This window comes from Falco biarmicus, chromosome 3, assembly GCF_023638135.1.
Source record: "Falco biarmicus isolate bFalBia1 chromosome 3, bFalBia1.pri, whole genome shotgun sequence".
In the NCBI taxonomy this organism is placed as follows: domain Eukaryota; kingdom Metazoa; phylum Chordata; class Aves; order Falconiformes; family Falconidae; genus Falco; species Falco biarmicus.
Window position 1 is genome coordinate 115,806,157 of NC_079290.1, and position 21,496 is coordinate 115,827,652.

Here is a 21,496-nt window from a genome sequence, read left to right on the forward strand (position 1 = left end):
GATTCTAAATAGATCAAGGATGAGGACTAGCAAGACTTAGAAACAAGCAGTAACAAGTAAACTTTAATTGCTTAACTGATGACAAGCTGCAATGAATACTTCAATTAACAATTAACGTTGCACAGTGTCAAAGGTATAAGATGTTAATCACTCCAGCATTGTAAAACAATGGCAACTGATAGCTTAAAATGTGAAGAGGCCAAGTTTTAAACGGACATTGTGGAAAAAACCAAGAGATTTCACGATTCCTACCATTAGTTTGTTGGGTTTAGAGATCTACTGAAAGCACAGTTATGTTTTAACTATAATAACGTACTCTCCCCAGACACTGTAATACTTCTAAATAGCACAAGTCTTCATTATGCTTGCACATAATATTAGATTGGGATTCATCAGGTTTTTCGGAGTATAAGTAGCAATATTCACTTGAAACTGTGACACTGCACCACTGGCATTCAAGGCTTCAGTCACAGTACACAGGAGCAAAGCTGCTAACGGCAGCGCTGGCATGCCGTGTTACATGGCACTCACACACAGCCTGAAGTACCTTAGAGCTGTAGGTGGTGAGTAAAACTAAACTGGAAGGAAAAAAGGAGTAAAAAAGGCAGGAAGCGGAACAAAGGAAAAACAGCAGAATGGAAAAAAGCAGTCTAAAGAAGAACAGGGAGGACAACTGTTAAAAATTTGGTGGGGAAGGGGTAGGGGAGAAGATTCGTCAGGAATAACTTTGAAAGCATTTGTGAAGGGCTGCGGCCAAAGAGTCCATTTAATTCAGGTAGTGAATGTTGGGGAAAGTAAAGAGCTACAGATGTAAAATTTCAAATAAGAAAGGCTGTGAACCCTTAGATCAACTTGTTAAAAAAGATGCTGCAGAAGTTGGCAAAAAAATTAACATTCAGGGAGACAGGATATACACATTTTTTCAATGCAACCCAGGATTTTACATTTCTAACTCTGTTCTGTGACTAGAAATTATTTTTCTATCACTTCTTATAACACACTTCAGATTTACATGTCATGAACCCTGCCACCAGAGTTTTACTGCAGGATAATTCCTTCATTGCTTTACCTGCTCCAAAACGCTGCAGCTTTGCAGCTCTCAACTACACTCACATGTGTCTTATTAGTGAACAGCTGTGTCTAGCTCAGCATTGAAAGAGGAGAGGGAACAAGGATGGGAAGATTGGTCTTAATTTAAAAAGCAAACAAAAATCCTACAGGAGTTGAGTAACTCAATCATACTGTTTGTTCAGCCTAGCTGCTTTGCTTATAGAACTATGATGCTGCCTACTGATAACTGTATTTACTGGGTTTGTGTAAGCTGATGGTAACAATTAAGATAAGTTGAGTAAATAACTGTAGTAATTACAAGAATTTAGAATTCTAAAGTTATATGAGAAGCTACCTGTTTGAATTATGGGAGGCAGAGAAAAAAAAGGAAGGAGAGCAAAAGAAATGAGCCACAATCCGTGTAGAAGTACCTCTTGCTGGTTAAATTTCCCAAGAGGCAAGCCTTCACACTATCTTCTCTTTTCTTTCTGTGGGACAATACTTTGAAGCCACCGACTACTGTTTATCAAAATGTCATGTGAAACAACGGCTAAAAATCCTACTTCTGAACTAAAGCATTCCAGGAGAAGTTAGTACAAGAAGCCAGATGTCTGTCTCAGCTGTTCACACAACTACAACAGCTCTACATGCTGAACGCACTCATCATCTGGTGATCTTATCATCTTTTTCTGGTCTCCCCTACTTCTCTCACCCCATGTTTCCAGCCAGTCACCTCAAAGATAATTGAGAGCACGTGATTTTGAATTACTTTTGAAAACTAAGTAGTTATATAAGGATTTGCTTATATTTTGATTCTTTTCCTAAGACTAGTCATCTTAAATAGAACTTCTAAGCAGGGGATGTTTTTTTCTTTAACATTCCAAGCACTATTTTCTCAAAACCCAAGTCTCTACAGCAACAAGATATTCTCCACTCTCGCGCAGATTCACTACAACTAGAATAAGCACTATATTGTGACAATTTTGTTACAGTCAGACCTCACTTACCAACTGTTTCCCTTAGCAAAGGTTAACATCTGCATTATATGAGCTTGCTCGATTCCAGCCACTGCATCTATAAACCTCAAATGAACTAGAAACGGAGATGGGATGCTACACTTACTACAACTTTCAAAAGCCAGCTTCCCAGCCCCTACTAAAACAGAACTCCTCTTTATTCAGAAATATATAATTATTGTATTTCATATAAAATTTGGTATACTTAGTTACTCAGGAGGGCAGAGCTCTAAAATACTCTTTGAAATATGCTCCCAACAAGCAGAACATTTCGGAATCTGTGTTCCGGTGCGTCCTGCGTGTGGAAGCATGCCTTTATTCCAAGACACCGATGAGGTACGTCCCGTGCCCGGGAACGTGGATCCCACTTCATGACATTCCGCAGGTCAGAGGCGAGCCAGACACCGGCCGCGTTTCCCCCACCCTCCGTCCTGCTCCAGCCGTTACCCCCCTGCACCTATCGCTCCCACACGCTCCCACTGCAAAGGCCACGACTCAGGGCCCTTCACCGCCACCTGAAGCCGCAGTTTCTCAGCCCGAGCGTGAGGGGCTGCCGCCCGCCCGCCGCAGGCCCGGTGCCGGCCTGCGCTGCCGCACCGCCGCTCAGCGCCTCGGGGGGAACCCAGACGTGAGGAGCCGCTGGGGACACCTCCCCCGGGAGCCGGGGCGGCGGCGAAGCCCGGCGGGGTGGATAAGCCCGGCGGGGTGGGTGCTCCCGCCGGCTCCTCGCCGCTCCCTGCGAGCGGCGCCGACAGGACCTTGGCCAGCAGCTGCCCCCGCCCCCCCGCGCTCCCCCCCGGCCCCGGGGCCCCGGCGCAGCCGGCGGCGGAGCGGCCTAGCGGCGGCGGGACCAGGCCGCGGGGCGGGGCAGCGCCTGAGGGGAGACGGGGGCGCCATGTCGCGCGCGGCCCCCGCTGACAGGGCCGGGGGGGCGGGGCGCCGTGAGGGAACGGGGGTGCGAAGGGACCGGGGGTGCGAGGGGACCTGGCCGGCGCGTCCCCCACCACCACTACCCCACTACCCCGCCACGGCGGCCGCTCGGTACCTGCCGTAGATGCCCTCGGTGATGCGGTTCCGCTTGAGCGGCCGCCGCAGCTTGCTGCAGTCCGCGCTCCGCCGCTTCATCCTCCCGGCCGCCTCCGGCCCGGCCCAGCCCGGCCCGGCCGGCCCCGCCGCGCTGCCCGGCCCCGCGCTGCCCCGGCCCGCCCCGCTCACGGCAGCACCATCCGCCCCCGCAGGGGGTTCCTTCGCGCGGGCCTTTTTTTTTTTTTTTTCCTTTTCTTTTTTTTTTTTTTCCCCGGGAAACAAAGAAATAAAAATAATTCCTGGTCCGTCCCTCCCCGCCGCGTCCCCCTGCGCAGCCGCCGCGTAGCGCCCCGCCTCCACCAGGACTGCCCAATCAAACGCTTGACCCCGCCTGAATGACGGCGTGCTCGGCCAATCGGCAGCGAGGAAAGGCAGACGGGCGGCCGAGGAGGCCCATCGCGGCATCAGAAAATCGGTCCCGCCCCCCTGGTCGGGTGGCCCGCCTACTCCTTTGATTGACGGTCGGGAGAGCCCGTCAAAGAGAAGGACTTGTGAATTGATGGCTTGTGGGCCAATCCCCAAGCGGGTTTTGTTCTCCTCCCGCCTGCTGCTCTTCTGGGCTACTGCCCGCCCTGTCTTGTGATCGACACAGAAACTGCCCAATAGAAGAGACAAATAAAAATAAAAGGACAGCTCAGCTATCCATTCGGAAACGGAAAAAGGAGGGCTCAATTTCCTCTGTCACCGTAATACTGAAGTACCGCCCATCACCTTAGATTGACAGCCTTGCTAGCAAATGGGCTGTTGGGAAAGCTTAGTCTAAATACAAAGGTAGGTGAACGCATCTCGTCGCGCCAAGTACTTCCCCCACAACACGCCCCTGTGCTAACAACTCACCGGAGGGTAAACCCCCCCCGACTGACTGACGGACTCCTCCAGCCAATAAAGGACACATACAACAGAGTGGCAAGCGGCCGGCCCAATTGCGAGGCAGGAAATGGGAGGGGGCGGGGCGACTTGGCCTCTCTTTCCCCGATCGGCCCAAAGACGGACGGTGGCTGGGGATGGGCCAATCAGAAGCCATGAGGGAAGCGAGCCCTCAGCCAATGGAAGGCTAGTCCCTAAGGGAGGACTGCTGGGAGGGGCCGGTGTTCAGCCAATGGGAGGCGGGGGGCGGGGCTGTTCTGCGGCCGCCGCCGCCCGGGGCTGCCTAGTCACGGTTGGGCAGCCCCGCCGGGCCGGGGCTGGGGTTTCGGGCCACCGCACGCCGGGGTCGCTCAGCAGAACTCCCGCCGCAAGGCCTGCGGCCCGCCTTGGACTGTGGATGGCGGCGCCTGAGCCTGAGGAAGGCCGCCAGGCCCGCCTGGGCCCCCCGCCCGCCCGTTGGCTGACTCGGGGGTAGTGGTGCCCGGCGCACCCCGCGCCTCTAATCACTTCCTCGCCTTCTCCGGCCTCGCCCGGAGCGGGGCTGTGTGCCGTGAGCCTGCCCGGCCTCCCTGGGGGATAACGGGCATCCCTGAACAGGGGTCACTCGGTGCTGGCAGGCTGAGGAGCGTGGGGCCCAGTTGGCGCTAAAGCTGGCATGGAGGAGCGCACTGGGGCCATGGGCACGGCTTGCTGGTGGCCGAGCTCTCATTTGAAAGTTACTTTGTACTTCACCCTGTCTGAGATCATGGAGCTTAGGTCCTTCTGTTTGGGAAGGAGTTTTAAGCTGGAAACCCGAGCATCAGCATTTACAGTGTGGCACGTCATCCTGAGGGTAAACCCGGGTAAATTCCTAGCTCTTGGTGTGTTTTCCCTGAGCGTTAACACTTGACAAGTGCCAGAAGAGCTAATTGTGCTCGTTTGACCATGGCAAAATGGTGGAAGGAGTTCTGGGTCATTTCTACCCTGGTGTCGCGGTCCACTCAGTGGACTCGTGATGGTTCGTTAACTGTGATCTCGAAGCGCAAAAATCAAGGCGACCACGCCAAGGGGTTATGCTTCAATCAAACAGCACAATTTTATTGTTTGCCCGTAAAGCGGCGTGCGATAGGTAGAAAGACAGAAAGTGAATAAAAAGTAAAGTAAAAAGAAAAGAAAAGAGGATTATAGCTACCACCACGGGCCCAAGGCGTCCCTATGGTCCCAAGTCCAGGCAGCGTCCTGCCAGTCCTTCCAATTGTGATCCTTGGTGGGGAAGATCTCCAAAGTTCAGTTGCTAAGAAGGCATCTTTTTATGCCAAGCAACACACCTTGCTCCTCCTCTGGTCCATGGACTTCCGCCAGTCTCCACCCTCTCGAGCCAGGTTATCTTGCTCCAGAGGTGGGTAGCTTCAGACCAGGAGGCCTATTCTTGTATTGTTTTCTGGTTCGTTGTTATGACCACAGTTGTGATCCGTCTTCTGGACGGCTGTTATGTGGCCTTAGTCAATCCCAAGTTGCAGGGAGCGGCATAGTACTCCTCGTACCGTGCAGTTCTCTTTCCCAGGGTCTCTGTGTCTTGGTGTCCATGAAGACCACATTCCATCTCCAGGTCTCTGTCGGCAATGTTGAAACAATATTGTTCTCTTTAGACCGACTCTTATACCTGGGTATGTGTCCTAGGGGTTTGCCTTGCAGGAAACATGAAAGCTAATCAGATACATTGCGTTTATAAACTATGCAAAGATGCTGCACCAGTTAGCTACACCAATTTATAAACTGCTGTTTCAGCTCTTACCTTTCTTTTGCCTAAAAAAAAGTTTACCAGGTGTTCTGTTTCCTTCTGAGTTATGCACGTGATCACAGAATTCCCATAAAAAGGAGATGAACATCGATCTTTCTGCATCGGGACTTTTCTGAAGTCAGAGCAGTGCTGGCTGGGGAAAGTCCTTTGGATGTTGTTTAGGAGTTTCTGAAATGACAGTAAGGATATTTAAGTTATGGTTTCACTAGGCCTAAATGAAAGCTGGTAGAGCAATTTGATACTGCACGTGAAGAAGGTATCACCACAGACGCAGACCTTTCGTAGATGGCTTGAAAACTTATTCTGCCATAAAGCCTGCGTTTGCAGGAGGAATGTCCTGAAATGTCAGTGAACTGGAATTTTTCTGCATATGTTTTTGTCTGATACATATTTCTGTCACCAGCAGGTGGCTTTCTACCCATTTCTATGCACTGTTACTATCTCAAACCCCAGCATGCGAGCACAGTGCTCGGTTTGAAATGGCCTCAGAGCAGAAAGTCTGAGGCGTAATTACAGTACTTGAATCTCCTGGACTACCTGAACAAAGGCGGTTCGGTTTACCAAAAGCACGGTGAATACAGAGTAGATAATAATGTCCATATGATGGATTCAGAAGTTGTCCTCAACAACCAAATAATCGTTATCTAACAAATCATGATGTCTGTGCACAGGGGTATACTGAGCATAGTTAGCTTCCACCATGAATTCCACATGCCCAAAATGCTCGCTCTAGTGGCTCCTGGTTCAAAAAAACAACAACAAATAAAAAAAGCCTGTGCCTTACCCAAAGGCTCAGAACCCATAAGGCAACAGGTAGCTTGTAGCCACAATGCGGTAATAGAAGTTGATATGCCTTTGGATGAAGGCTAGATCTGAATTAAAGAATTGGGAGGGTGTAGGTCTGCGATTTGGTTCTCAATTAAAATCCTGCAGCGCTGTGAACAGTGCTATCTGCCTGCAACCTCCCGGGCTGGGGATTCCAAAGGGCGTTCAGAGTTTTTGCTGTAGCTGTTTCCATAGCCAGACTGTAACCAACAGACCCAGGAAACAGTACATCTCCTTTACCTGTCCAGAGGTTCTCGATTCTCTGGCATTGGTTTGGATTGCTCGTGTACGAGAACATTTGTCATGGGTCATGGGTGTAGAGCTATAGTCCAACCAACCTGAGCATCACTGAGAATCTCAACAGGACTTTCCGCGACCTTTAATTTGAAGGCACTTGAGTCTAGGATGGATAGAAGCAATGGAAATAAATAATGGTTTTGCATAATCTTCAACGTCCTACTCTTCTGAGTCCGTGTTCTTCTTGCCACTTAGCTGATACGTAAGGCTGAACAGTAGCTGAAGTACTGGATGTGTGGAATCCTGGAGCATTACAGTCTTGACAGCTTGATGTGTCTGTGTTCATCAGTACTTGTTGAGTTCAGTCCATGTCAGTTGTGTAAGTTGGGGCTCCTGACATGCCACAGATAAGAAACTGTTCCTTGTTGACGCCTCTTTGGGCTTTTTATCTCTCTTGAGTTTTTATTCCTGGCCTCCCTCTCCCCGTACCTCCTTTTCTATTGGTTTGAGGTTACTGGGCTGTTTTTATAGAAAAAAATATTAATGTGTTTGTGCTTAATGTAGTCTAGTGCACAATGCCTTCTAATTACCGCAACTTCCGAATCAACGTGCCGTGGCTGCTCCTTTTTCTGGAAGCTTTTTTCATCATCCTCTTTTTCCTTTTCTTCTCAGGGGAGATACCAGACGAGTCAGAAATCTACCCAGGTAAGATCAGCAGCCTTGCTGTGAAAGTAGGGGTTAATGCCTGCTTTTATTTTACAGTGCGATAGAGATGGGGTTCAGTGGGTTTGTGGATCTGTTAGTGAGAAGTAGAATGTTTTTACTGCCCTTTAAGTACTCTTACATACCTTGCTGTGTATAGTGTGTCTTTATTTGTATCAAAGCAAAAACAGTGAACAAAGACCTAAGTGATGCTAAGTGGCATTGTTCATCTGTTTTCAGCTGCCTGTTTGTGGTAATCTTGACTGCTATGAATGTAACAAATCTCTGAGGGCAGGCACTGCTCTGCGTTAAGCATCTGCCTCTGTGAGGTCTTGGTGTGCAACGGCGTTGTTGTCCTACAAAGTAAAATTTCAGTATGATGGCAATATTTTCCATTTGAAAGCTTGATGTAAATAGATGACGTTAATACAGTGGAATTAAGGGTTTAACTATATTCTGGAGATGTATTTGGGGCATTGATCAAAGGAATGTATTAGCAGATTATGTTACAGCCATAGTGTGTAACGTATTTAGTGTTGTGTGAATATGAGCTGATTGATCCTCATGACATTCTTGTGTTACCCTCCCTGTTTTACAGCTCAAAAAATGACATCTACTTACTAGCAGTTTGATATTTTGCTGTAGGTGCAGGCCAGCACAACCATATGAGAATATGACTGTTAGCATGTCCCGGGGGAGGCTTCCCGGCCTGCAGATCCAAGAGGTTGTGTCTTGGACAGCCTCTACCTTTCATGCAATGGTGCTGGTTTCCATATTAAACTCTTCCTACTGCTATTTCTGGTCCTTGTACCCAGATGAGAAGATCATACGGGTTTCTCTTTGTAACTCGTTTCTTTCCCAATGCCCTCAAGGAAAGCGTCAGCACTAATTCACAGTAACTCTCCCTAAAAAGTCCACTTAAGCTCTTTATACTCACCTCAGGTAAAAAGGAATGTCCAAATTTCATTGCTAAACATGCTTCATTTCTATTGTGCTTTTTGACCCCTCAACCCCCATCCTATGGCATCCATTCTGATCATTTTCTAAAATTAAATTCAGGGTCAAGGGTATTGTTTTTCTGATTACTTATGGATTGGAAGGAAAGCTCTGGAATTCTTTACAAGTACTAAATAATAACAGCACCTGAATTTTTTATCTGAAGGTTTCTCAGTTAATTGTGATTTTTTATTAATTTTTTTTAACCAGAATGCCTGTTAACCAGCCTGCATTAATAACTTCACTGCTCTCTTGGTCTTTTCTGTCATGCAGCTTTTCAAGATGTCAACCAGATGGTGATTTTTGGATTTGGCTTTTTCCTGGCATTTCTGAAACGTTATGAGTTTAGCAGCACTGGATTCAACCTCCTGATCATTGTACTTGGTGTCCAGTGCTCCATGCTGATAGATTTATTTTTCCGTCTTCCATACAAAAATGTTCTGGACAGGTAATTAGTTCATGTTAGAACTGGAATAATCTAGAACTGCTGATTGCTCTTTGTGGAGGATAATGCCTTGTTACATGGACCTATTTGTGAATTAGCATAGTCATTTGCAGACTTCTTAGAAGGCTTTCAGTTTTAAATACTTTTGCTGTCTGTCATTCTTCCTTTATTGGCCCTGGCGTCCTGATACAGTTATTTTTTTTCCTTCCTTTTATTGCAGAGTAGCAGAGGCCACTGTGAGTGTGACTGCTGTGGTCATCTCTGCTGGAACTGTTCTTGGGAAGACCAATCCTGTGCAATTAATTCTGATGACAGTTGTGGAGATGATAGTTTTCCATATGAGCAGATGGATCAACAGCACATTTCTGCAGGTACTGTAGCATGATTTCCAGGCACATGGGGGGAAATTTCTCTGGGACTTCGGAATGTTGCCTTTTGGTGTTTTGTTAGTGCTCTGCTGACAGGAACATCAGTGTGTTTTATCTCATGTCAGTTAGATTGTGGCTATGTTTTCATTAAGAGATTAAGTCAGACTATGGGGCTATGCTTAAGCACATGGAACTCCAAAGCCTCCGTACTCTGTGCCTATATCTATATACTTGGCCTTAAAAGCTGATCTGATCTGATGGATTTGGGATGTAGAGCATTTGGCCTTGCCCGTGGCCTGACTATCCCCAACACATGAATGGAAGCCTTGACCTATGCTAAGGCACTAATTGCCTTCAAATTTTACCCCCTTCCTGTGTCAATTCAGTCTGGAAGATTTCCAGTGTGAATGGTGTACCAGCCCAGTCTGGACAGCAGAGTCAGACCTGCTTTTTATGTACAATGTAAACATACCCTAAACTCTGTATATGAATTGTGTGTTTATGAAATGTGTTGAATTCAAAGTTAATCTCGCATAAATAATTTGTGCATAAACTGAGGGACTGTGAAAATAAATTGTTTATAGGGAGGTTACGTGAGCAACTATATCGGGAGCTACATCAAAAGCTTCCTGTGGCCTGAAATAAACCACAAATTGGGTTATTCTATTGATATAGGTTCCGGACAAAATCAGCGTGATGCATGCTCCCCTGTTTGGAGCCTACTTTGGTCTGGCAATCTCCTCACGTTTCTCTGAGCCATCACCGAGGTCTGAGAAGAATGCGAGTACCCCAAAGTCGGATTTGTTGTCAATGTTGGGTAAGGCATCTGCTTTAATGTCTCAGTTGGAAGAAGAGATTGCTGTGAGAACATAAGGAAGGTTTTTGGGGGCTGGCCACAGCATGCTGAAGCTTTTGCATCCAAAATGCAGGTCTGAATGCAGCCAAGCATAGAAAGCTGCTGCTGCTGTGGTTCGTGGTTTCTGACAATGAGTTGGTGAGTCTCAGCATGTTTCCTACCAGGCATATAAGCCACTCCTGCAACGGCTGTGGCTTAGTTTGCTTTGTCAGTCTCAGCATAAAGGCTATGCCCGGTTAACCGTTCCCTCTCTCAGCTAAGTTGTCCCCTTTGGGTTTCTGTAGGCATGATGGTAGGGGACCTCTGCACCAAGTCGTTACTGGTATTGCAGTAGAGCTTACAGTTCCCAGCTGGGGCCAAGGCTCAGTTTTGTTTTGCAAGGTGCTGTACAGAGATATAAAGAGGCAGTCCCTGCCTAGTAACGTAAATGAAAAGATAAAAGCCTGATGAAGGGTGGGGAATATGGTACAGACAGGCATGCAAGAAAGGAACCGAGTGATGATAGGCTGAATGTATAGGAGTTCTGTCCATTTTCCTAAAGAAGCAGGTTGGTTTCTTTGTTATCATGGCTCCTGTTACGTAACGGCCACTGTCTGAACTAAGATCTTTCTGCAGAGGCCTACAGAGTCTAATTCTTGGACAGTCTTTGCCCAGTTGAAGGAAAGAGATGTTTAAATGCTGCTCTTTTGAGTTCTTGGAGTTCTTGCTTTGCTGGAGAATTCAAGGAGATCCATATTTTAATCTAAGTCATAGAGACACTTTTACGCCTTCATTATAATTTCAGTGCAGCTTGCTATAACCAAGTGCTTGCAATTTGGAGTTAATTATATTGCCACATCTTTAACAGTTCCTGAGGTAGTGTGGGTAGAAAGGAGCAACTGAACAGGCAGATTCCTTGTAGTCCCTTTTTGTATCCTGCTTCTGAGGGTTGTGTGAAGGGTGCTGAGGTCTTCACCCATATTTGGACTCACATTGTGACTGTTTTATTTCTGTAGCTGAGCAAATACTCATAAGAATGCTTCAGTGGAATTAGTAGAATTTTCTTTTTAATGACTGACTAGCTACCTAGTCAGTGGAATAAGATTGTCATAGTACAGCTCATTCCACCAGTCCTCACTGCTGCCGTAGGTTTTGAATTGCCAAAATGGCCTCTCCTGTCCGAGAAGCGTGGTTATCACCACCCTAGCGCACTGAAAGGGTGAAAATTAGCAATGGAAATTGGATTGCAAGGAGCCAAGATAAGCTTGTACAAAATCAATAGCTGTCAGGGTTTCTAGAAGCTGGATTTAACCATTGTGCTTTATAGTGACAATGGCTGTGTCACTTGAACTAGACTTGACTTGAACTAGAACACTACAAATTTTACTGTCAGGTGAATTACACAAGGGTCTGGTATCTCTGTGGCATGGAGAACAGAAGATTAGCTATGGAAGCTGGCTGGGCAGCGAAAATAATGACTGGACAAGGCAAAATGAACTTTTGCTTGTTCGCGTCGTCTGTGCAGTTAGAGCTATGCACAGCTCAGGGGCCAGCGGCACAGATGGGCATGTGTGGTCCAACTTGACTGAGCATGAGGCCACCTACTTCCCTCTGCTGGCTGGAAGTTGATCTGTGCACGCGTACCCATATGCACATACAAAAAGATTTATCCTGCTAAGCAGTGAACTTGTTTTGTGGAGTCTGAGATTCCTAAACGCCGACAGTTAGGTCACAGAAGCAGAAGAATCTGTTTTCATTCCTGTTGGTGGTGAAGGCTGTGTGGCCGTGAGTGGGACACTGTGCAGTGACCTTACAGGAGGAAAGGGAATTGTTCTTTTGGACCCGTATGCGAGAGAGTCACTTTTTGGTGGATAACTCTTTTACAAATAACAAGAAAGTTAAGCTGTGTAGAGCTGAGTTGGTGAAGCACGATCACCTCAGCTCAGGCCTTGAGCCCTCCTCTGGAGTAACCCTTGCAGAGGTAGAGAGGATTCCTTTCTTATGATCCAGCCCATCCTATTTGTCTCTCCAAACGCTGCCAGGAGGACAGACAATCAGTACCAGTCATGCTAGCAGCCAAGGTAAAAGACATTCCAAAGTGCACTTTGGGTTTCTTTAGTGACTTGTACCATGTGAGCTGTTTACAGCGTGGGAACGATAGTGAATGCAAAATGTGGGTGGGAGCCTGCCTGAGACAGCCGGTGATGGATTCACGGTGTTTTAGAGCCAGTAATGATAGTTGCTTGTCTTTGTCTCCAAGGGACTCTCTTTCTTTGGGTGTTCTGGCCAAGCTTCAATTCCATACTAGTTGTGAACCACAACGAGAGAGCAATCTGCAACACCTACTTCGCCCTGGCAGCGAGTACTGTAACTGCCTTTGCGTTATCTGCTCTGACCACAAAGGATGGGAGATTCAGAATGGTAAGACATGAGGGAAAATGACTGCGTGGAGAAGGTATTTTCTTGTTACTGTCAGTAATACACTGAAAGTATAATAGCTGTTAAGTAAAAACAAGTCCAGGTTTTCAGCCTGACGGCCATCATTAGCCTCCCAAGCAGAATGCTGAAGCTGTAACTTAGAAATTATGTTCTCAGATTGTAAATCACAGTATTCAGAGGCCCAGATTTGCTCTGCAGAGATCACACTTGCACGAGAATAGCAGTCTGTGATATTTGGCTGCTATAAGTGATGAATGAATTCTCACTCCAGGTTTTTGTTGTGTTATTTTACAGACTCATATCCGCAGTGCAGTGCTAGCTGGCGGGGTCGCTGTTGCTTATACAGCACAGAGTATCGAGTATCCTTGGATTGCCATGATTTTGGGTCAGCTTGCCAGTGTGATAACCGTATTGGGATCTTACTGTTTACAGGTAGTACTCGCAACCTGAAATTGTTTTTGTATAAGCTATATAAACCTCTTTTCCAATGTAGGATACCTCAAGCGAAACTTCTCTTTCAAAGAGATTAAAGCAGAGTGCAGGATTGCAGCTTGCAAGACTGAAGTTCATTTTCTAGGTCTGCCATAGACAGTACGCTGTTATCAACTGGCGTTTCTGTGTATCAATTAAACCTTTCCTTCTTCCCAGAGATGCTTGAATCCTGCTTTCAAGATTCATGATGCCTCTGGAGTTCATTTCACTTTTGGTTTGCCTAGTGTGCTTGGAGCTTTTGTCCAGGAAGTTCTCTTCATAGTAAACAATGGGACTAATTCACCAAGGTACATAAATTCTTGCTCTTAAGTAGTTTAGCTAATCATTATTGTAGTGTGCTCTGAGAAAAGTCCTCATACATGCAGAAAACCTGAACATCATCACAGATAAATCATTTTATACCAGATCACCTAAATAATCTCTGATGTCCAAGAGTCACTAAACCAGACTCTCATAGTTGAGCAGACTTTGGATCAAAACTTTAATATTAGGTTTTGGTCCTGCTTTCTGTCTCCCTTTTTGTTTCATATTAAATACAGCAGTGTTGTGTGATAGAGGAAGTTCTCTTATTTTTTCAGTTTACAGAGGAATGAATCACAGTACAGCATTAAGGGCCTTACACTTCTCATCATGTTCTTACTGAAACAGACACATAATTAAGTTTTAGTACCACAGTGATGGTTTCTAAGGGCAAAATATGTCCTGTGATGTCTGTATTAGGATTCTGATAAGGATCTCTTAAAACATCTAACTGCAGCTGCAGCGAGATTTGAGAATAACAGAATTTTTATGACAGCTTTTGATGTAAAATGCTATGTAGATACAGATACATTCACAGTCTTAATGCTAAAATCAGCAACTGTAAAAGGTTAAACACTTGTTTTGCTTTTCAGACTGGGTTATGCTGTTGTGGTGCACATTGCTGCCTTCTGCCTGACCATCAGTGTTGCCTTGATCACGGGTTTTATTACAGGTCGGTATTGAAAACCATGTTTCAGTGCTGTCTTCCTCTTTTCCTGGGGACAAGGGGGATGTCACCTTATGGCACCTGGTAGCGTGTCAGTGCAGCCCTTGGCAGAAAGAAGCTGGTTTAACTGGGGCTCTGAAGTGTGTTTCTATGGGTAAATTATTCGTAGAAGCAGCCATGGGAAACATGAGTGCCAGGAACTCTTCAAAGCCTGTTTTGAAGAAGAGATGTATTCAACATGAATAACCTAGTAGCACCATTCTTTCATTGGTGAAGTTTAACAGATGTTTAACGGCTGCCTTCAAATTTCAGACAGGAGATGTGTGAGGATGAAAATATTTTTACATTTGGGTCTCGTCTTAGTGACAGAAAAACACTATCTAAAGCTTGTCGCTTTTTAGGCCAGTTGGTATGAATCTGTTTCACTAACAACAGTAGCTCGCTGGCCTCAGCCTCGGGCCTTTGATCACTGTGGGTTGGGATCGTCAGGGCTCATGTGTTTCCCATGTGACGTTCTGGTTTATGGCAGATGCTGGTTTTCTGTAGTTAATTTTGTCTTGAATAAAAGAAAAATGGCAAATGAAAATTGCTGTGCGATACACTCTAAAATGATTTTTTTTTTTTTTTGGTGCTTTAATTGATCTGAAAACTTTGCATTACCCTAAGCGTAATTAAGAAGTTGAGCTAATCAAGCAGGTTTTTAAAAAAGATTCAGCTAAAAGATTCATAAAGCGTTTAACCAGTTGTTTAAAAATCTAGGTGTATCCATCTGAAATCCCAAACTAACCGTGCTGATAAGCCCGATTGCTTTAAATACACAAGCATTTTTCATGCCAGAAGTTAATAGTTTTGGATGTATTTTTAGAATCTGGCAGGCTGTTTAATGCATTTTTACCTAGAGTAATTAATTTTTAATAACACAAGCCTTGATCCTGGCAAGCTTCTCGCTTTGTATTTAAGGTCAGCTTGAGTCAAGGGGCTCTGCTGAAGCATTTAGTTCTGAATTTGTATTTTAATCTGTTACATTTGGGTGCATGTTACTAAGAAACCTCCAGTTACACACAACCTTACCTTTCCCCTGATGTCTGTATTTATGTTGGATATATGTCTTTTTACAAACAGGATCAATCTTAAGCCTCAAACTGTTTAAGACCATCCCTGTATCAAAGTACTTTGATGACCAGTTTTATTGGGAGGTAAGTTTCAACGTAAAATTAAATGTGTGGGAGTGTACGTAGCACCTTCTCGACCTGCATGAAGAACTGTAGGTATTTGAATTAAAAAACCAAAGGGAGCTCATTCTATTTCACTCTACATTTTGGATGGCGTGTTTGAAATGGATGAACTGTTCCCGCAGCTGATTCACAGCCTGAACGTTATAAATCAGTGATAAATCCTAATCTTTAGCAAGGATTGGCAGAGCCGTTGGTGGGCACAGGGCAAAGTCTGAGACGATCGTGTTGTAGCACATCACCTCAGGGGTTCCAAAATCCTCTGGGACTGACAGCCCTGGCCACCGTGCTGCGTACACAGCCCCTGAGGAGGCTTGAGCAGCGCCTGAGGGGGATTTTTAGAAGCCAGTGAACGGACTGAAGGGTGCTTTTGATGAAAACAGACCAAGCCTCCTGGCCTTCGTGGGTGCAGAGTGGCTATTCAGTCCAATGCACAAACACAGGCCTTGGGCACCTTTAGGTGCTCTATGTGATGCTCTGAACTACAGAAAAAAGAAACGGATGCAAAGAAGCTTCTAATAAGGCTTTCCATTGCCTTTTTTTTTTGCATGATGATTTGCTGCATAAAATGTTCTGATACAAGAATGTTTGTTTTCACAGTTTCCCCATTTGGCTGTTGGATTTTGAACAGAGGAACCCAGGTGACAGATTTGACCCAGATTAAGATTTTCCTGTTTGTCACTAGAGGAAATGAATAGCTGTGATGGGTAGAGAGAGAGCACTTAAGCATCAATTCTCAGGCTCAAAAAAGCCATTCCAATGGACACACAAAAAATGAATAATAAACTATTCCAGTTCTTGAAAAATACAGGGTGTAAATTTACAGATACAACTCTACCATGGATTTAGTTTTTCTGCTTTGTTTATCTTACCTTAAGTATATTTTTGTAGGATATGTAAAAAAAAGCTGGCTGCATCACTGCTGTAATGGCTTATTGATTGAAATGCTTGGGAACTTTTAACTATTTTTAGCTTCCAAGTTTAAAAGCCAAAATATGTAAAGTATTAATTTTTCAAGGAGTACATACTTCTTATCTTGTGAAGCATTCAAGTAGTTGTTTTTAAGCTGAATTAATTCTGTTGAGGGCCTTGTTAAGCAAGAATTTGATGAGTGAGCTGGATCAGGGCCAGAATTCTGCATCTTGCCAGGCTGAACTTAAGAGTTATCTGACTGCGTAAAGAAAAATCTGTAATTACTTGGCTCAGGCTGGCAATTTGGAAGTTCAAATGGCAAGAAGTTAAAATTGTTTTTCTTGCCGACAGCGCCCCTGAAATCAACATTTACTCGTATTTAAGATTTGGCAGCAGACCTCAGAGCAGCCTGTCCGTGCAGTGCTGGGTTGCGCTGCCGTGGGTCAGCTGCCCAAAAGGCTCTGGCTGCCCCTACGGTGCGGTCGGCCAGAGGTGAAGGAGGGACCTCGGTGCTGCTCCATGCCGGTGCTAAGACCCAGTTTCTAAGTGTTGTACATGGAAATGTTTTACTCAGAGATGAGCAGTGCCTTTGGTGCGTGAGCTAGGGCCCAATCGGCAAGCGAACCCTTGTTTCTAAACGGATTGTGGTCCTCTGTGTTTCTTTGTTTGAAAATAGTTGACATAAAAAATCTCTTTCCAAAATGCTTACCTAATAAAAAAGTCAAAATTTGATTGTTTTTATTTATTCCGCACACTTGGCTTAAAAATAATGAGGAAAAACACGGTGTTGAAGACAAGGCGTGAGTTCCCTGCCACTCACTGCAGCAAGGCATGCTGACCGCCGTTCATTCGTTAGGGATTCAGCAAAGTTAGAACAGTTCAAGAAGTGTGAGACACGTTTCATGTAACCAAAAATGACTTGCAGGGGAACGGACAGTTGTTCTGATTCCCAGACACAAACCAGCCGGTGATCTGCCTGATCTATCAGCTGCCCACGGCTCCCACGGGCTGGCGGTGACGCTCAGCCTGGACACACACCTCCGCAGTTACCTTACCTCACCATTAACACGCTGCGACCTGTGTAGCGGTGTAATCCAGGCTCAGTTTGTGCTCCTTAACTTCCCAGCAACCACCCAAACACAACTTCTGCAACAGAAATGGCTGCTTTCTAGCAGGACTGCTTTTAAGGAATCGTATTTTACTCCCTCCCTTCCCCCCGCCCCATCTCTCTCATCACTGATTTCTTGAGCAACTAGCCCAGGTGAATGCAGAGGAAGGGGCAAATACAGGATCAAAATTCTCCCTGGAAGCGACCGTGCCTGGTCTGAGGAGTACTCTTCGGCAAAGAGAGAAGTCTGATCTGAAAAGCACTCTTCCTTTTTTTTTTTTTTTTTTTTTAACAGGAGTTAGACAATAGTTGACAGCAAGCTTTGTGGACGAGCTACTTCCATCTAGAGCCACTATGTCATTTGTACTCGTGCCTCTGCACTATCCACAGCAACAGTACGTTGTTACTCACCAGAGACTCCTTCATTATCGCCATAGGATAAATTAAATATTCAGGGAGAGGAGCAAAAAAAAAAAAATCTCAAAGCAGCATAGTTCCATATTATGCAAGAAAAGCCACACACCAGTAAATTTTAAATTGAAGAAATGGTTATATTGTCCAGATACAGGAAGTATTTAATAAATATATGTTAAAAAGTTGTTTTAGAGCATTTTTAGTAAGTCTTGTAAGGTTTGTAAATAATGTCATAGAAACAGCTGGTTAAATACATCCATTTTCCACTATACTATTTACCTGTAGCAAACATGGTATCATAAAAGTGACTTCCATTGCTGTAGCAATTTTACATTTGTCAAAAACATTACAACATTTAAATCAACATACAAGAGTTTAAAAAAAAAAACCCGAACATAGAAGAACCAGAATTTCTAGTGCTGTGATTTAGGTTTCCTTGGTTTAGCTTTAGACATAATTGAAGGTCACCGTTTACAAAATGGTTTTACAAAATTCTGGGAGCGTGCAGTTAAAAAAACCAGGATGGCCAACGCACTTCCACAGGCGTGTTCATTGCCACAAATCTTCCGTGCGACCAAATTTGAAGACCAGTCCTCTGTTTAAAACAGAATAAAGGGACATGAGTACATCATGGAGCAAATCAAATGCCCAGTAGTTTCAATACATGATTTCAGGGAGCGAGCTGTAGTGTCTGTAGCCAGTTCCTGGTCCTGCAACAAAACCTATGCAGACAGATCCCCGAGATCTACTGCCTTTACTAGCAGTTTATTCACACATGTCTAATTATAAAACAGGCATTAAGAAAAAAAACCAAAGCAGATTACAGCAAGTTTCAGATAAGAAATGAACAAAGGAAGATAGCCTTACCCAAAAAAGATGAACGCATTCTGGAAAAACACAGCTATTCCTGGGTATACTATTGGTTTTTCTAACAAAAGAAAAAAAATCGCCATAAATTTTTTTGAAGTAATTTTCAAGCATAGCCCATCTCCAACATTTCAGAAGCACTAAACCGCACCATGTTATCAAAGATCACAGTATAGTCTGGGTCAGAAGGGCCCTTAAAGATCATCCAGTTCCAGCCCCCCTGCTGTGGGCGGTTTAATTTACGTACGGATATTTGCGCATTAGCACTGCAATGCAACTAACGCACCCAGGTTTCCTTGAAAATTCCCTGTGAATTGAGTAAGGCCAAAGCTGATGAGAATGTAAATTAAACAAAACTACCGGTGTGGCCTGACTAGTCTGAAATTCACTTCAGCTCCAGGTACAAGTAATATTTTTACATTTACTTAAGCGACCTAACTTCCTTTTGAAAAACAAAGATAATACACTGCATTTTTCATGTCTTTCTCAAAACTGTTACCATGGTACGTGTTGAAGTATTAATTTAAATTTATTTTTTTCCTTTTTGCTAATTTGGCGTACAGGCTTTGGGAGTAATTTGCACAAAATCAGTAATTTTTGTTCTGGGAATTAGTGTTCACCCAGGGAGTTATTCCCATGTAACTGCAGCAGTTTAATTATATCAGTACGGTTCCCAGTTGACCAAGACCGGTGTTTGTAGCAAGGCTAGTTGTGACTTAGTAGTAGGTAAAATCAGTCCACGTAATAGCAGATAGTATAGAATAGTGGTGCACATGCAATGAAAATGTTAAAACTGGGCCTGCCTAGAAATGATCTAAAAATAAGTTCTAAAATTCACTAGTAATTTAAAATACTTAGAACTTCCAAAAATGAATCAGGTCACATTCTACACTGTATCTTACCTTTAACAACATAGCCTCCAAAAAGGATCCACATGGAAGCAATCAGAGATCCAAAAGCCATCATAAACCCAATGAACAGCCAGATCCGAGCACCTTAAAAAAGACACATGGATGTTCTGTGCCTCTGCCCCAGTACGGATGCTTGTGACTTTCAGCATGCTTTTGTTTCAGAGCACCTTCCATGACACACAGAGCTACATGCAGACACGCAACGCGTGCGCTGGTACAGCTCCTACCCCTCTTCCAAGACTGAATGGCTTCACAGATCTATTGCTACACAACAGCGTAGAGCACCGTACCTGTTTGTCCCAGACAGCCTTCACTATAACTGTCACCCCGTACCTGTCCATTAGACACCGCGTTGATCCTGTACAAGCAAACCAGGATAAAACTGGGTAAACACAGGTAAAGCCAGAAGTAAATGTTTATAAAACAACAGGAAAAATATGAGACTTCTCAAAAACCTACCTAAAAAGGATGATGTTGTATTTTTTGGTATTTTTTTTTTAAAAAGGGACAAGACTAAAACTTAAAAAAGCATTTCTCCAGAGGCTAATAAGACTTGGACTTCTACAACACGCTTGATTTTTTAAAAAGGTTCCTTACTGTATCAGTAAGTGTAAGACAAATATTAGAGATACTCTGATAGTAGCTTGATTTGTTATTCTTGGTTACCTCTCCACTTAAAGACTATACGTTCTTTTATTAATTGCGCAAAATAAGTTCTAGGGGTATGCAGCTCTGATCAAGAAATGACACTTACATTAGGAATGCAATAGTGGCTATAACCCCACAAGCATGGTATGAATGGTTGAAGTCTTCCACTTTAGGGTACTTCACAGCTGCATCTATGATTATCCACCAACCTGTAAAAAACTATTAGAAAGGAAAAAAAAGAGCACAATAGCTTAAAATACGGGCTTTTAACAACGTATAAGACTGCTCTAGAAAAAAATATTTATAAAATCATTCTTACAGTCTCCAGCCCAGTGTCAACTGATAGCATACCTAACTTTGCTATCAACTTAGGAATGAGGTTAAATGCAAAGCCAGAGATTTACCTGCTCCAACAGTTATTACATGGGTTGGAGCTACAAAACTTAAGGAATACACAGATGCAAACACCCAGAACACATTTCATCCTTAACCCTGCTGCTACACACAAGGATAACGTATCCCTGTTCTTCCTTTTACCTTCAAACAGCTAATAATTTTTAGCTCATCGACAGCTGACAACATCTAAAAAAGCCCAAAAGCAATGTAAGAGAAGCCGTACGCACCAGCACTCCTGCAGCAACAGAAGCGATCGTGTTTCTTTTCTCTCCCCAGTCAACACACTCCGAGCACCTCAAGCTCTCAAGAAAACCTGACATTTTTTCTGGGCTCTGAAGAACTACAGAAGAAAAAGAGACGTTTATTTCGAAGGGGAAACTCATCACACATCAAGAGCTGGCACGCAACAACGCGCAGTTCGCAAAGCAGGTCAGAACTGCTCAACGCCACCTGAAAATCCCACAGCCAAGGCCCCTTCCCTAGGGAAGGGAGCAGCTGACAGCGTGGCCAGCAGCACCCACCACCAAATCGCTGGAGAAGCGGCAGCCTCAGAGCGGAGGCGGAGGCACCGCCGCCCAGCCCTCGGACGGGGCCCCACCGCCCTCCCGCACCCCAGGCCGGGGGTATCCAGCGGGGCCGCGACCACTCCGAAAGAGGAGAAGGCGGCGGCCAAGCGTCCCGCCGCGCCCGGGGCCGGCTCCCCACACCGCCTCCGCGCTTACCTCAGGGCGGCGAACAACCGGCGGCTCCCGGCGCGCGCACCGGCCCCCCCGCCCCGCCGCCAGCCGCGCACCGCGCATGCGCCGCCCCCCGGCGCAGTCACGAGACCGCGCGGCCGCCCGCGCCGGCGCGCCGGGTGCGCACCCCCTCCCCCCCGCTCCGTGCGGCTCGTGGTGCGCATGC

General features: G+C 45.2%; 3 protein-coding genes and 1 long non-coding RNA gene across 4 annotated transcripts in view; 1 reads left to right on the forward strand and 3 right to left on the reverse strand.

Annotated features, from left to right (window-relative positions):
* The window catches only part of MACO1 (macoilin 1), a 29,118-nt gene extending 25,693 nt beyond the window's left edge, over positions 1 to 3,425 (reverse strand). The window contains exon 1 of the mRNA XM_056331301.1: positions 3,112 to 3,425. Coding sequence (XP_056187276.1) covers positions 3,112 to 3,191 — 80 coding nt within the window. The 5' untranslated portion in view covers positions 3,192 to 3,425. The remainder of the gene's footprint in view (positions 1 to 3,111) is intronic.
* Positions 3,426 to 5,069: 1,644 nt separating this feature from the next.
* Positions 5,070 to 7,217, reverse strand: LOC130146231 (uncharacterized). The gene is made up of 3 exons (XR_008820828.1): positions 6,963 to 7,217; positions 5,794 to 5,967; positions 5,070 to 5,686 (listed from the first exon to the last, which is right to left on the reverse strand). It is a non-coding gene; the product is annotated as an uncharacterized LOC130146231 (long non-coding RNA).
* Positions 7,218 to 7,327: 110 nt separating this feature from the next.
* Positions 7,328 to 16,981, forward strand: LOC130146229 (RH-like protein). The gene is made up of 10 exons (XM_056332188.1): positions 7,328 to 7,566; positions 8,833 to 9,007; positions 9,225 to 9,375; positions 10,048 to 10,189; positions 12,468 to 12,628; positions 12,941 to 13,078; positions 13,295 to 13,425; positions 14,032 to 14,111; positions 15,228 to 15,301; positions 15,938 to 16,981. The coding sequence occupies exons 1-10, from the start codon at positions 7,437 to 7,439 to the stop codon at positions 15,962 to 15,964; spliced, it is 1,209 nt and encodes a 402-aa protein (XP_056188163.1). The 5' UTR covers positions 7,328 to 7,436; the 3' UTR covers positions 15,965 to 16,981.
* Positions 16,982 to 17,887: 906 nt separating this feature from the next.
* On the reverse strand, positions 17,888 to 21,445 carry TMEM50A (transmembrane protein 50A). The gene is made up of 7 exons (XM_056332189.1): positions 21,316 to 21,445; positions 20,821 to 20,933; positions 20,304 to 20,416; positions 19,840 to 19,907; positions 19,541 to 19,633; positions 18,639 to 18,699; positions 17,888 to 18,366 (listed from the first exon to the last, which is right to left on the reverse strand). The coding sequence occupies exons 2-7, from the start codon at positions 20,911 to 20,913 to the stop codon at positions 18,321 to 18,323; spliced, it is 474 nt and encodes a 157-aa protein (XP_056188164.1). The 5' UTR covers positions 20,914 to 20,933; positions 21,316 to 21,445; the 3' UTR covers positions 17,888 to 18,320.
* Positions 21,446 to 21,496: the final 51 nt, after the last annotated feature.